General features: G+C 34.0%; 1 protein-coding gene across 1 annotated transcript; it reads right to left on the bottom strand.

Moving 5' to 3' along the window:
- Positions 1 to 811: 811 nt before the first annotated feature.
- Positions 812 to 2261, bottom strand: LOC149150218 (protein DMR6-LIKE OXYGENASE 2-like). The gene is made up of 4 exons (XM_089445096.1): positions 2013 to 2261; positions 1588 to 1835; positions 1152 to 1473; positions 812 to 1057 (listed from the first exon to the last, which is right to left on the bottom strand). Exons 1-4 carry the CDS (start codon positions 2259 to 2261, stop codon positions 812 to 814), a joined length of 1065 nt encoding a protein of 354 aa, XP_089301222.1.
- Positions 2262 to 14799: the final 12538 nt, after the last annotated feature.

Genomic DNA, 14799 nt, shown 5'->3' with positions numbered 1-14799 from the left:
TTCACACATGAAACCAAGAAACCTTCCTCAAGCCGAAATTGAAAGAAAGAATAATATTGCAGCTACTAAAACTTCCTTTAATTTCGTTTGTTTTTCATTGACTCTCCCCTAATTTTGTAAGTCTATATTTTACTACCTTTAGCCTAGTTTCTAAGATAGAAAGACAATGATTTTGCTAAATTGATGTAAATTTTTCTTAGGAAAAAACTATAAAAACCATTTTGAAAAATCTTTATCTTTAAAAACAAAAGATTCCATGTATTCTATTAGAAAATAAACAGAGATGAGATAATCATTACACAACAAACAAACTTCAATGTCTTTATTGATGACAACAATTACAAATATATAAGAGATAAAACACTCACTTCAAGACATCTAGATCATGATTACACACAACACCAAACAAACTTCAATGTCTTTATTAATCATAATAATTACAAATATATAGCACATAAAACACTCACTTCCATTCATTTAGATCACTACTACAACTCATATATAGAAAACAACAACTTCTAAATTGACCCTTAAAAACTCACAACAATACATAAAAGCATTGCTTCGACATATTCTAAATTTATCACATGTGGATTATAAGTTCCCTGCTATTGTGCGGCTTGCAGGCGGTTGCAGTTGCACGTAGCCTAGGTTTATAGTGACAGCCAATTAGATTTGATCCTTACCAATTATCCTAGATTTAAAACCAAAAAAACAAAACAAAACAAATACGTTAAAATAACACATTCAATGTATACGGAATGCAAAGGCAAGAGGCTATTCAAATTGTTCAGATAACAGAAATCATCGTTCATTTGATCGTGAAACGATCCAGCACAGTCTTTCCCTTTAATCCCTGGCTCCGGAAAGCTACCGCAAACTCTTCAAACTTATATCCTCTGTACAAAGCTGGATGCTGTTCATTCACCATGCTCGTTGCAGGAGCAATAAAAGCATCGTTTGATGGCAAATAGAAAGTGGGAATTGATATCCGTGCACTGTGCATATTCGTTATTGCTCGATGCTCGGCGCTCCTAAATCTCCCATTGCTCACAACCTAACACATTCAAATCACACAAAAAAGAATCTGAATGAATATTATCAAATTATTGTAGAGAGAGAACTAAGTATATGGATCTGCTCATTCTAACCTGCAGCTGATCTCCCAAATTGACCACAAACGCGTTAGCTATGGGTTCTACAGCAACCCACTTTCCATTTTTGAATACTTGCAGGCCACTGACATCGCTTTGCATTAACACAGTGAGGGCACTTGCATCTGAATGGTTTGCTAAACCAAGAGTAAGATCTGGGTTTGGGCATGAAGGATAGTAATTTATATTCATCACTTGGCTATGTTTTCCAAGAATTTTATTCAAGTAATTGGAATCTAGCCCCAGAGCTTCTGAAATTGCAGCCAGCAGCCTTAATATCAATGCTCTCAACTCACCAGCGTACTTGCCTGCAATATCTCTGCAACAAAATCTCAAATCGAACCAGTTACAGTTTTGCATAGTAGGTTGAGATGAATCGATTCTAGTGTTCTGTCTTACATATTTTTATCATAGATGAAATTTCGGTGATTACCTGTAGGCTGCAGGTTTTTCAGGCCAAGAGCCGATGACTTCCTCCAGGGGATGACAAGGCTGCATTAAATAGTCCATCCAGTTGAGAACCTTTTCTTTGCTTGGATTGTAGCTTGCACAAAGCCGGACTGACTGCTTTGTATCCTCTGAGTAGAGGCACGCTCGGTCTTCAACCGGCATTTCGTAGAACTCTTTGGCTACCCCCATCATACTTTTCATGACATTCTCTGGCACGCCATGGTTCACTATCTGATATCAAAAAAAATTATAGTTACTTGACATGAAATTTGACTAGGCGTTCTATTAATACCAGCATACGAGCAGAGATGTATAGACTCAATAGTCTGCAAGTGTGACAGAAAATCAAGCAAGAGTCTAAGCATTTGAGGGGAGGGAGAATTGTTGGGTAGGGATTGAGGTGTGTACCTGAAAGAAACCATCCTCTTCACATGCACGTCGGATTTCGTGGACTAGTGTTGTTCTGTTAGGGCCATCCAGGTCTTTTAGGTCTATTACAGGAATGCTCTCAGAGTAAGACATCTCGGACTTCTGTGGGCGTTCATGGGGAGGCAGGATATATCTGTCCTGCACCTTCAGGTTGTTTATTCCGTTGGACATGAGCTTTTCAACAGCACTACTGAGCTGTTGGGTCTGCGCATCCATTGCAGAAGACATGTTGCTACAATTTGTGTGATCTGGATAAATAAAATGGGGAATTGGGCAATGGATTAACTGTAGACCGGTTTGAGGATTAAGAGTTTCACAAAATCCAGAGTTTCAACATCAAAAAATGTTGAAGCGGTGGATTGACTTTCGAGTGCTTGACGATGGAGATTTGTCCAAATCCAGGGGCTTTAGGGAATTCTCACCAAATATTATGAGATGGGTTTTGATATTATAGGCCGTTTAGCATTAATAATTTTCCAAAAGAAAATAAAATATTAAATTCTTTTGCGTGTACTAATTTATTGTTTTATGATATTAAATTCAGAAGCAATAAACCTATGTTATCGTTATCTGGTAAAGGAATCTTTATTGTTATAAGTAAAGGAATATTTCTGCCTGCGATTTGAATTATTTTATTTGGAATGATGTCACGGCCTCCTTCATCACTATCTTAAATTGTTTTCAAACAAACAAAGAATACTGTGTTTTCAAGTAAACCAAGCCAACCCTCTAATGAAAATTATAGACGATGTCGTTTCCAAATCTTTATTTCTTAATAATCTTTTTTCACCGTGCTGGTCAAAACTATTTGATACTAGTTCATACATTTGATTATAGTCCTCTAAAACTTACTTTGATTTACTTGGTGATCTCCATTAGTCTGTTGACCGGATTGCATAAAAGTATTTTGAAATTAAATACAAAAATAATTTAATTAAATCATAAACCTAATTTAGTATAAACAAATCATTTTTCAATCTAATAAATTCTAGTAAATATTAATGATATTTCTGTATCTTAATTAATATTGAATATTAATTAATATCCCATATACAAAATATGGTATATAAGATTTTAAGAAAGTAAAAAAAAAAAAAAATTATCATTAGAAAAACATTATAAAATACTGTAAGAAGTTATCCAAGATTATTCTTAAATTTTTTGAAAATCAGATCAAATTTAATTATAAAATGAATAATTTAATAAAAAGTATTTTTCATCTTGAAACTTTTTAGTACTATAAAAATAAATAAATTTCATTATAAAACTCATCAGATTTTGTTATTATTTTACCATATTCATTTTCTATTTTTATTTTTCAACCCACTTAGTACACCACAAAACAAATTTCATTATAAAACTAGTCAGAATTTGTTATTATTTTAAGCATATTCATTTTGTTATTAATATTAATAGAACAAAAAGTTTTTATTTTTATTTTTGAGATTGAGATTGAGATGCAACAATTCTTTACAATATTTTTAATATTTAAAATTAAAATTGAAAATAAATATTCCACAATATACTGTAGTTTTTTTTTAAATATATATTCAGCCCCATACACACACACATATATATGAATAAACAATATTTGTTTCCATATAGTAATAATACAATTGATCTGAAATACCAAAAATTTAAATTGAAAATAAATATTCAACCCACTACAATGTTTAATGTTTAATTACTATTACTCTCTCTCTCTATATATATAAATTATTTATTTATTTAAAATTTAGATGAATAATAAAAATAAACTATATTTGTTTCAATATAGTAATAATACATTTGGTATGAAGTACCAAAAATTAAAATTATATTAATAATATATATATATATATATATATATATATATATATATATATATATATATATATATATATATATATATATAAACTCATTTATATATATATATATATATATATAGATCTATCTATATATATATATATATATAAAGTTTAGAGCTAGACTTGCAGTTCTTTAATAGTTATTATTGATCATTGTGCAACTCTCTAGCCGAGGTATTTTTTATAATATAATATTTATATTAGTCAAAATTAATAAGAATTTTTGTAATTGTCATTTTACTAAAACTAATATATATATATATATATATATCTATTAAAACTAATATATATTTATTTTAATTCTGGATCTACTAAACACAAACATGGATCAAATATCTCAAAATTCAGACTTAAAAGATGGATTTATGCTGGCTATGTGTGTGTGCATGCTTGCCTTCCATGTATCATCTCCTTGATTAGAATAAAAGGACTTTAACATAGTTGACATTGCTTTATACCGGCCTAGATCCATCTTAACCTGGATCTACCTAGCACTAAGCCTAGATCCATCTTAACCTTGGATCTACCTAGCATTAAGAGGAATCAAATCTCTTGAGGTGCAATCTATTTTAAAATGAAAATAGATTTGAACCATCTAGATTCTTGGTAGATTAAGAGTTAAGATAGATTTACACTAGTTATTAAAATAATAATGATTTACCATAGATATTAAATCTAACTATATAAATATTTACATAAAAACTTATTTCATAGTTTTTATTGTGTTGGATGTTCAATTGTAAAGTTACCTTTTATTCTAGTCAAAATAACTAATTACAATGTAAGATTAGTCAAGCTCATGTTTTGACCGGTAATTTACAAAGACATGTTTATGATGATAGTAAACATTGTCACGATTATTCATTTTCTCTTTGTTTTTTCCAATTATATCCACTTTAGTGTAATTTAAGGTTTGTGGAGGTTTTAGTAATTCTCTTACTTCCTCTCTTGTAGAATGAAAAATGTTCTTATATCTTTTTAGGTAAAATGAAAATGAGAAATAATAATTCAATATTTTCTTTAACATTAATAAAGATTAATTAAAAGGTTGTATAACAATAATTGAGATTTTCTTAATATCAATTAAAAATATTAAATAAATGCTTAAAAAATGCACAAAAATTATTATTTATTAAAAAAAAATTAATTAAACACATCATGAATAATTGACACTTGACACATCATGAGTAATTAATTATTTTCATTAATCCAAAAGTTTGATTATTCACCCACCCATGTGTGTCACTCTCTCACTAAGACTCATAAAAATTATTTACTTAAATTCAAAAATAATATTATTCCTCACCCAAACAAGATTCCCTATTTCTTTTGCTGGATGTCTTTTGATCCCCTTTTGTACTCCTCAATTTTTGTTCATTACTGAAGTCAACTATCTCAGATTTGGTCCCTCAAATTCCTCGTAATTCATCTCAATTTTCCTCTTATATGCAAATGCTACCATTGTAGGAAAAAAGGGTAGAGGATACACGCATTTTAATAAAGTTGAGGTGTTCATGGAAAATACCATTGTAGGAAAAGAAAGTAGAGGATACACAAATTTTAATAAGGTTGAGGGTTTCAGGATTGACCAACCTAGATATTAATTTGGATATTAATTCTAAGGCTTCAGGAACAAGGATTCACTATTTTTTGGCCATCAAAACATCAATACATGTTTTTTCTAATCAAACTTAATCACAATTATTCAACCCACAAAGCATTGAAATTAAGACATGTTTTTCAACTACTAAATAACTAAATTAATTATCAACATTGTATGAAAGAAGACAAGTGACACATGCATGACTTTCAACTTGCTTATTATGTACCCTAAGAAATAGAATAAATACCCTTTATATCTGCATGGAATTGTCATTAATAGTCCCTACCACCAGGGACTATAGCGATTGCTAAAGGGTTGATCGGAGATTAATTCACCATTTGACCAAAAAAATTCACTCAAATTTGTTTTTAACCAAAATTTTGGATTGACAACTTCCTTAAAAGAAATTTTTAACCAATGTTTTGAGTTTTCCCTCTTATTGCAAACTTCAAGTGTCCCAAGGTTATTTTAGTGGGCCAAGTAATTTTATCCAAAGTTGTATTTTAAACTAAAGTTGGCCAGTTCTTTTTATCCAAAGTTTGGTCTTAGTGCGACTTAAACCTTTTATCGAAAGTTTTATGCGAAGTGTTTGGTCAGGATATCCAAAGTATTTTAGTTGGCAGCCCACTGCTTCGTGGCAAGCTGCATGCAGTTGCGTTGGTAGAGCCTCTTTGAAATAGCCTATATATAGCGTTTCAAAATAGGGATCTCTCTTCTCACTGCGCTTCTGCTCCACCATTACCTTAGTTGTGGAGTTCATAATTTATGACCATCAACTAGCAACTGATTTATGCTAGTAGACTGACAAATAGTGTTTCTAAAATAGGGGTCTCTCTTCTCATTGCGCTTCTGCTCCACCATTACCTTAGTTGTGGAGTTCCTAATTTATGACCATCGACTAGCAACTGATTTATGCTAGTAGACTGACAATGCAAAACTTGTGGTATAATTCTTCATGCCATTACTGGAGCGTAAGGGCCAGGTTAAGGGAGTGTAAGGGCTAGGTCAATGACTTAGTTGGGGAGCGCATCACCCAACAAATTCCTTCGATATCTTTCCAGGCCTGCCAAAAAAGGAAATGACAATGACCTACGAAAAAAACAAAGCAAATGGCAAGTTTCATGAAAAGCAATTTTCACTATATGTTTCAATTCCTATTCAAGTTTCAGTTCCTATGCATTTTCTTATGCAAATTTCAGTTCCTATGCATTTCGTTTTGGCTGAAAGCAAAAGAGGGATGAATAGTCTATCAATGAATAGTGTAAGAATGAAACTATCAGATATTCTCTTAACCTTTTGAAGAAATGAATAGTGGAAGAATGAAACTATCAGATATTCTCTAAACCTTTTGAAGGAAAGATGAAAATATCATCATTATATTATTTGTGGCTTGTAAATTTCAAGATTTAGTTGTGCTATTTTATGCTTAAACCTTTAAATTTCTGGCTGGCATTCTTATGACATCCAACAATGTAATGACCTCTAGTAATATAAGAAACAATACTATTTATTTTGAAAAATAAGACATGTATTTATATGAAAGTACTTACCAACAACAAGAATGCTGAAGGATATTCTTTTTTGTTTTTAAGTTTTGAGTTTGGATTAGGTTACTCAGAATTTACAAACAACAAGACAAAATGCCGAAAGATATTCTCTTTTCTTTCTATTTTATTATTATTTTGGGTTAGGTTACTCAATGCAACCTTTAGACTTGTTAGGCAGTCATGCTTACCTCATTTTTATGCCTCTAATGCACTTAAACAAATTTGTCTCTAAAATTTGAACTTATATCTATTTATATTCTAATTCCCTTTCCATTTAAAAATAAATTCACCAAATGACAATTTATATAAAATGCACTCTAAAATAAAATATTTCTCGAATAGGATTTGAAACATTCAAATTCTTATTTTCTACTATGTAAAATTTTATAATTTGTGACATGCTTACCAATTTTGGGCATCTCTAACAGCTGATGCTAGGATATCTGAAAAATAAATAATGTTTGGGCAGATGGTATCTAATCTTGATTTCATTCTATAAATCACATCAAATATGTGAAGACTCAGGATGTTACTCAGACCATCTTTCTCAAACCCATTGCATCCTTGAAACCACTTTTTCTAGTTCCTACCCCTAAACCACTGCCCCTAAACCACTGGAGACAGGATGTGCCAAAATTTTGAACCCTAATTCCTAACCCAAGGTTCAAAGCTCCTTCAATGGAACAATCTCAACTCTACGATTTCGCTGCCACAGATGTTGTCATAGGCTTTTTTTGCAGCAGTTTCGATCTCACTACATTGTTTTCCTCCATTCTTTGAGAAATCTTGCCCACCTTTATCTGCTCCACCATCAAGGTTTCCACCATAGCTTGGGGTAGAACTGAGTTGTTGTTGCTATCACAGAAAGGCTTATGCTATCACCAAAAAAGTTGTTATTGGATCTACAATAACATCTGTTGATGGTTTATCAAGTTATCAACTAGATCAAGAAAGCTCAAACTTACAAAATTTACATATGGTGATAAGTTATCATCTGGATCAAGAAAGCTCAAACTTACACAATTTAAATCATAAAAAATCACAAAATACAGATAATCACAACATAAACAAGATTAAAGATAGAAGCAATCGACCCAGAAAGCCTGGTTCGATTTACATGGGCAACTCGTATTTTCACTCATATCACTATAATAAGCCAACAGTCTATTATTACATGCATGAAGCCATCTGCCCTTTTCAGAACACACTATATTTTTAGTAAGAAATCACAATGTCATGGCTGGTAAGAAATCATACTGACATGTCCTTGAAGACATTAGGTTTTGGTATTCCAAGTACTTCCTCTCTCTCCATGGTAGTTTCACTCCATTGTAGTTTCAAAAAATAGTGTTTAAACATTGAAAATAATGGCAGTGGCGACAGTTCCTACCGAGAAAATAAAAGTTCATATATAATAAACACAAAATGAGAGCTAATAAACACAAAATAAGAGCCAAAATTGTTATTTTGCAATTAAAAAATAATCGTGAGGTGAAATTGGCCTCCAAAATTTATACAGGACATTTAATATCTACAAGTATCTTGACACCAGAGAAAATGTAAAAATTATTTGAGTTTTAATAAAGTTCTATTCTCTATCATTGAATAACTAAGAACTAAGAAAAGAGCTTCACCAAAATGTTGTGATGATGGAGAAATAGCCCAGAGCACAATATAATTTGGCTGATGACGCTACTTGTACATTCTCAATAACTCTTCACTCGCATCAATTATCTTTAATTGAAATCAGAAAACATTAATGTTAATGTTGGCATCACGTGTATGGAAAATGGAGATCCCATGATCATTTACCATTCAAGTTAATAGATAGAAAACATGTGAAACAAAGTGTCGATCGATTTATTTTTTATTTAATAAAAAATTCCCAAGTATAGCATTCCTATCATTATTAATAAATACAATTTCTGGGTCAATTAAGTATTATAAAAACGTTTAACTTTATTGAGCGTTGTAGCAAACCATAAATGAAGACAAGGCTCATTGACATAAAGTGACTCCCCCGACGATGGGAATTACAACTGAATTATAACTAAAGTGGAAGAATTGTTTGCACCTTATTATAATATTCGTTTAACATGTGCCACATCACTTGGGATTTATCCCGAATAATAAATAAAGTAAATTACTTTTTATCGATCAATTTATTACATCACTTGGTAGATATCAATTCAAATTCAAATTTAACATAGAACAAGGGCAGCTGCGAGGCAGCGAGTCCCTGCATCAAGTTAACATTTAAGGTCTACTGACTCTCGGGCACATGAGATCTGCATGCTTAATCAAGGACATGTTGAGCAACGTGTTTTCTATAGAGATGTCTCCCTGAAATCCCGTCTGAGCCATGTGGGCATGGACGCGTTTACCATCTACAAGGGCTTAGCAAAGAAGTATAAACAGAGGAGTCACACTGGTCACTCATTGATGATGTGAGTTGCGTTGCCATTGGTTTTAAGAGAAGCATCTGCTTATCAAATCATGAGTTACCTCTTGCTTAACCATGAAATGGCTAGGCTCACGAATCTTCTTCCGTCTCCTTCAAGGGAAATACAAGATTTCATACAAGATTATTTTCTCACCTTCAATGAGATTTTGTATCACAATGTTGTAAACCAGGAAGCTTAAAATCTCTGTCGAGGCTAAACCATATTTTCTCATCGTCTTCACAAGAATGAAATGCTTCTGCCATCTAAATGTATTATTATATGAGGCTTTGTTGTGAGTCGTATCTTTGCAGCTTTATGTTGACGTGCCTTCGGATTTTCAGACAAGACTCAAAGCGTCGTATGCGGGTATCAAGCCTCTCTTCTTCAAAGGTGTAACTATAGAGTTTAGTGCCACGAAATCCTTCACAGGCTGACAAATCTCAGCTCAGAAGCATACACCATTTGGTATACATGCAGGTTGTCGATACTCCTGCAATTGCTTGCAATATTAGTCACTACTTTTTTTAAAATTGCAGCCTCTCTTTTTGAGTTTGAGAGCTAGACACAGAATCTTCAATGCCAAAAAATTAATTATATGTTACAATAACCCAATAATAATATCTTAAAGAACTCAGAGCATTGCATACGATTCCAATCGTCGAAGAACTCCACAAAACGCCTGTTTCATGAAACAGATGTATGTACGCTATGACTATCATGGGCATATACTTCTTTGTCACATGATATAAATACTTCTGTTGATTTATTCATTTAGTAATTTGATTGTTTACATGTCAATCTCCATGTTAAGTTAATGAACGTGAAATTAATCACAAAAAATCAATTATATGTTACAATAACCCAATAATAATATCTTAAAGAACTCAGAGCGTTGCATACGATTCCAACCGTCGAAGAACTCCACGAAACGCATTTGCAAGATATGATTAAAACTGAGTGTTTCCAACGACAGGTGTTGGAAGGAGAGGCACAGTGCCCATGCAAAGAATGAAGGCTTCTCTTAACTGAGTGTTTCCAACGACAGGTGTTGGAAGGAGAGGCACAGTGCCCATGCAGAGAACGAAGGCTTCTCTTTTCCTGTATTCGTGTGTCAGCAGCTCCCATGGCTTCTGCAAGCAAACTCTTTCTCATATGTCTTATGATGATGGTATTTGTTCAGGTAACGACCATGTAGTTTGGCTCTTGGAAGTCTTATTTTATATTTGTAGCTCATTACTGTTTCATGAAACAGATGTATGTGCAAGCTGCCGAGAGTGGAGCTTCAACCACAATTCTGGTGTTTCTCCTAAGTCTACTGATCGCCATCAGAAAATTTACAAAGAAACAAGCCTTCCAGCTCCAGTGCCTACTAAGAATTTGCCTTCCTTACAAAGGAGATCAAGGAGAAGTATGACTTCTGTCACTAAACTGCATTTTGATTTTGCATCTTTTGTTTTAGTATTTTTCACGTTCCTCCATTGCTTAGATTTAGGTGTTGAAAGATCTTTGAGCTCCCTTGAATCGCGAAACCAGTAGGATTTACATGGATTTGTCTATTCTTTTCATGTCCAGTTCTGATATGAAACTCTATAACGGATAAGCTTTATTGGCAATGAGAATGTAACCGAATGCACAAAACTGATTGCTGAAGTTATCAATTCTTATCTCCCTCTAATTCATCTTGTTCATGCCATTGCAGTATATACTGAATCCTTTAAAAAGACCTGTTTCATATTCAAATCCACCGTCATTGAATCGCAGCTCAAGGCTTCTACAAAATATTAGGCGGTATACAAAATTCACAGGAATACAAGCGGTTTTGTGCTTTTGTGCTTTTGTAGCTTAAATGGGCAGTATACAAAAGTCAGAGGAATCCAAGCAAGAGGAAGGGTGTGGGCAGAAGAAAGAGTGGGCACAAGAAAGAGACATGAAGCTTCGTGGGTGGGCCGGGCAGCATCTCTCTGGTCCCAGGCCTATCTGCCTATGGTGAAATGGTGGGAGTGACGCTCTTGGTCTTTGAGTACTTGGAGAACAAGAGTCTCGATCAAGGTTTATTAGGTAAGTGATTCAGATACTCTGAATTGAAAATTTTCATTTTCTGCTCATTCAAAGCCACTAACATTCTGATAGATGACTCTCTGAACCCTAAGATCGCAGATTGGGTTGGCTAGGCTATTCGATGACAAGAAAACTCACATCAACACCAGAGTTGCCGGAACAATGTAGGATTGAATTAGAAGCTTTAATTTTGGTTTGCTGACCACTATGAGAAAAAAGGAAAAGGACAGAAGCTGGAAAAGGACAGGTATTACCTGCGAAAAGAAGCCTACAAAAAGGCTTTTCCAGGTATTACCTGCGAAAAGAAGCCTGCAAAAAGGAGCTTGCAAAAAGAGCCTGCAACAAAGATAGGAAGAGAATGCCTCTGCGAAAAGAAGCCTGCAAAAAAGAGCCTGCAACAAAGGTAAGATATAAATTTACTATTGATTCATAAATTTACTGCTGATTCATGTGCAGCTTGTCATCTGATACAAAAGCATCCATACAGAAGATGTCTAAAACAAGTGAGAATGAAAATGAGATAAAGCATTACCTGGTATGTCTAAAAATTAATAGCTCACAAGCGTTCCATGGTTCTCAGCTGCTGTTGTTGGTTGATGAATGAATACTTGGGTTGCGAAGCTGATATATAACGAGTCAGTGCAGAGGGTAACGAGCCGGTACAGAGGCAGAGCAGGTTCATGACACCTGCCGGCATCCACGGACACCTGCAGCTTAACACCAAACCTTATGAAACCTTAGCATACCCCTGCAGATAATACGAATTAATGGAATTAATGTTACCATTAAAACCAGACCGTTGATGGTTAGGGATAATGCACTGGGCATAAAGGCAATTTAAGGTATGATCGAGCCTCTTCCGCCTCGGGAAGAGGCCAAATAAGATGGCGAAGCGTCAGGTTGAAATGAAACTTAGGTTATCTCGGCACATCATCGCACAGGGCATTTGCAAACTTTATGATAAACAACGAATAACACCGGGCTAAGAACTAAGAACTAATGCTAGCAGGGACCTGATCGATTAGACTAATAATATGAATAGAAAAATATCATTCGAGGTATATAATTGTTAGTTTGAGATAGATGTTTTATGTTTTCATCAAAGTATATATGCGTAAGGCATTGCACTGAAAAATCAATTAGATTTCAGTAATTTGAGCTAAGGCTATGCAGAATTGGTTCTGTTTCTTATCTTTTAGTATCCCATTAACCCATTCTGTTTCACAGGACTTGAATTTTTTGAGTGGATCAAACCATTGTTTTATATACATATATCACGATTAAGAGCAAATCTAAGGATGTGTGTATACAAAATATTTACTCAAATATGAATAATAGAGTAAGGTTTTTTTTATAACAATAATAGCATCACCAGAGGATTTCAATAATTTGAGCTAAGGCTATGCAGAATTGGTTCTGTTTTCTTATCTTTTAGTATCCCATTAACCCATTCTGTTTCACAGGACTTGCATTTTTTGAGTGGATCAATCCATTGTTTTATATATATATATATATATATATATAACGTTTAAGAGCAAATACAATGATGTGTGTATATAATATATTTACTCAAATACGGATAATAGAGTAAGTTTTTATTTTTATAACAATAATTGCATCACCACAAAACAACCAAAAAGATTCTAATTATTAGTAGTTAGCCTCACCAGAAAACAACTAAAGAGATTCCAATTATTGGTAGATATTTTAAGAAAATTCCAAGTATATGTTATTTTAAAAAGAGATAAATGGGGCAGCCATATGCGTCATCAATGCCTTAACTCTAGATGAACCATTGTGCTGCCAACGTTGAAGAGTTAAAGCCCAACGAAATCCAAGGGGAACAAGGAGATATTTGTCTAGCAAGAGCAGACACTGCGGAACGGCGGCCGCTTGCGATAATGCCTACAAACAACTTCCCAGAGAGGAATATAGACTAATGGGGATGACAGGCATATGGTCATGTGATAATTGCAATGAAGAATCTTGAATGGAATCTCTTAGGTCGCTTCTGCTGGGGAGCAGTCCACCGGACATACTAGTTTTCCTAAACGAAGTGGCAGACTACATCATGGCGCTTGAAATGCAGGTTGAAGCAATGCGGGCAGTAGCAGATTTCTGGTCAAATTCTAATGCTCAAGCTTCTTGCCATGATAAAATATAAGATCACCTGATGGTATCACTGGCGACGCAAGTAGCAGGAGGCGGCACCAACAACAAAGGGCCGCAGGCAGCTACCAAATCCAACTACATCATGGTGCTTGAAATGCAGGTTCATGCAATGCGGGCACTAGCAGATTTCTGGTCAAATTCTAATGATCAAGCTTCTTGCCATGATAAAATATAAGATCACCTGATGGTATCATGGGTGACGCAAGCAGCAAGAGGCGACGCCAACAATAAAGGGTTGTAGGCAGCTACCAAATCCAGTTCATGGGGTTATCTTGATTGGAGTGGTTGCAGTGGTTGCAAAACTATCTAGAGCGGTTGGAACAGATTAACTATCCACAAGAAAACGTAAGGAACAATAAACACATTTGATTCACAAGCCAGAGTAGTTTGTGCGGTTGGGAAAGATAGCAACCAATCCAATTCAAATCAATGGATCATCTTAACCCAATCGTCTAACAAAATATCTAATGGCACAGCTTATGACACGAAGGCAGTTAGGATAGTTGATTCAAGAGGGAATGCCTTATGACGTAATTATGTTCGCTCTTGATACATGGAGGTTCTCTAAATTTCTCTAATTTAATTTGTAATTTTTTTAATTTTAATTGACCACCTCTTTTCTTAATGAAGCTTAACTATATAGGATTAATCGTTATCATTTTCTATATGTCCTTCTTCTCCCTTTTACATATTAAAAAAAACTTATGTACATTATCTACCTAATATTTTTCCAATATGGGAAGAGTAGAGTATGGGAAGAGTATAGTTCTCAAGGTGCAATATTTTTATTTATTTCTATTATCCCTTTACCCCAAGTTTTATTATTGATTTAGTTGCCTTGTTTCTCACCTTATTTACCACCTAATGTTAATTAGTAGGATTTCCATATATTGATTATATTTAGTAGTTTCTTTTTTAGGCCAATGGTGTCAAGTTGGTTGTGCCCTTCAAGAAATTCCCTTTGAAGTTCCAAGGGTGCCACGCCTAACCATTTATTTATGATGCCAAGGGTGCCAAGTTGGTCGTGCCCTTCAAGAAATTCCCTTGAAGTTACAAGGGTTCCATGCGGCTTGGCCTTCAAGAATCTAGAGGCTA

Source organism: Pinus tabuliformis, chromosome 9 (genome assembly GCF_031772625.1).
Source record: "Pinus tabuliformis cultivar Carrire ecotype Pingquan chromosome 9, CPIR1, whole genome shotgun sequence".
NCBI lineage: Eukaryota > Viridiplantae > Streptophyta > Pinopsida > Pinales > Pinaceae > Pinus > Pinus tabuliformis.
This window is presented reverse-complemented; position numbering and strand designations above follow the sequence as displayed.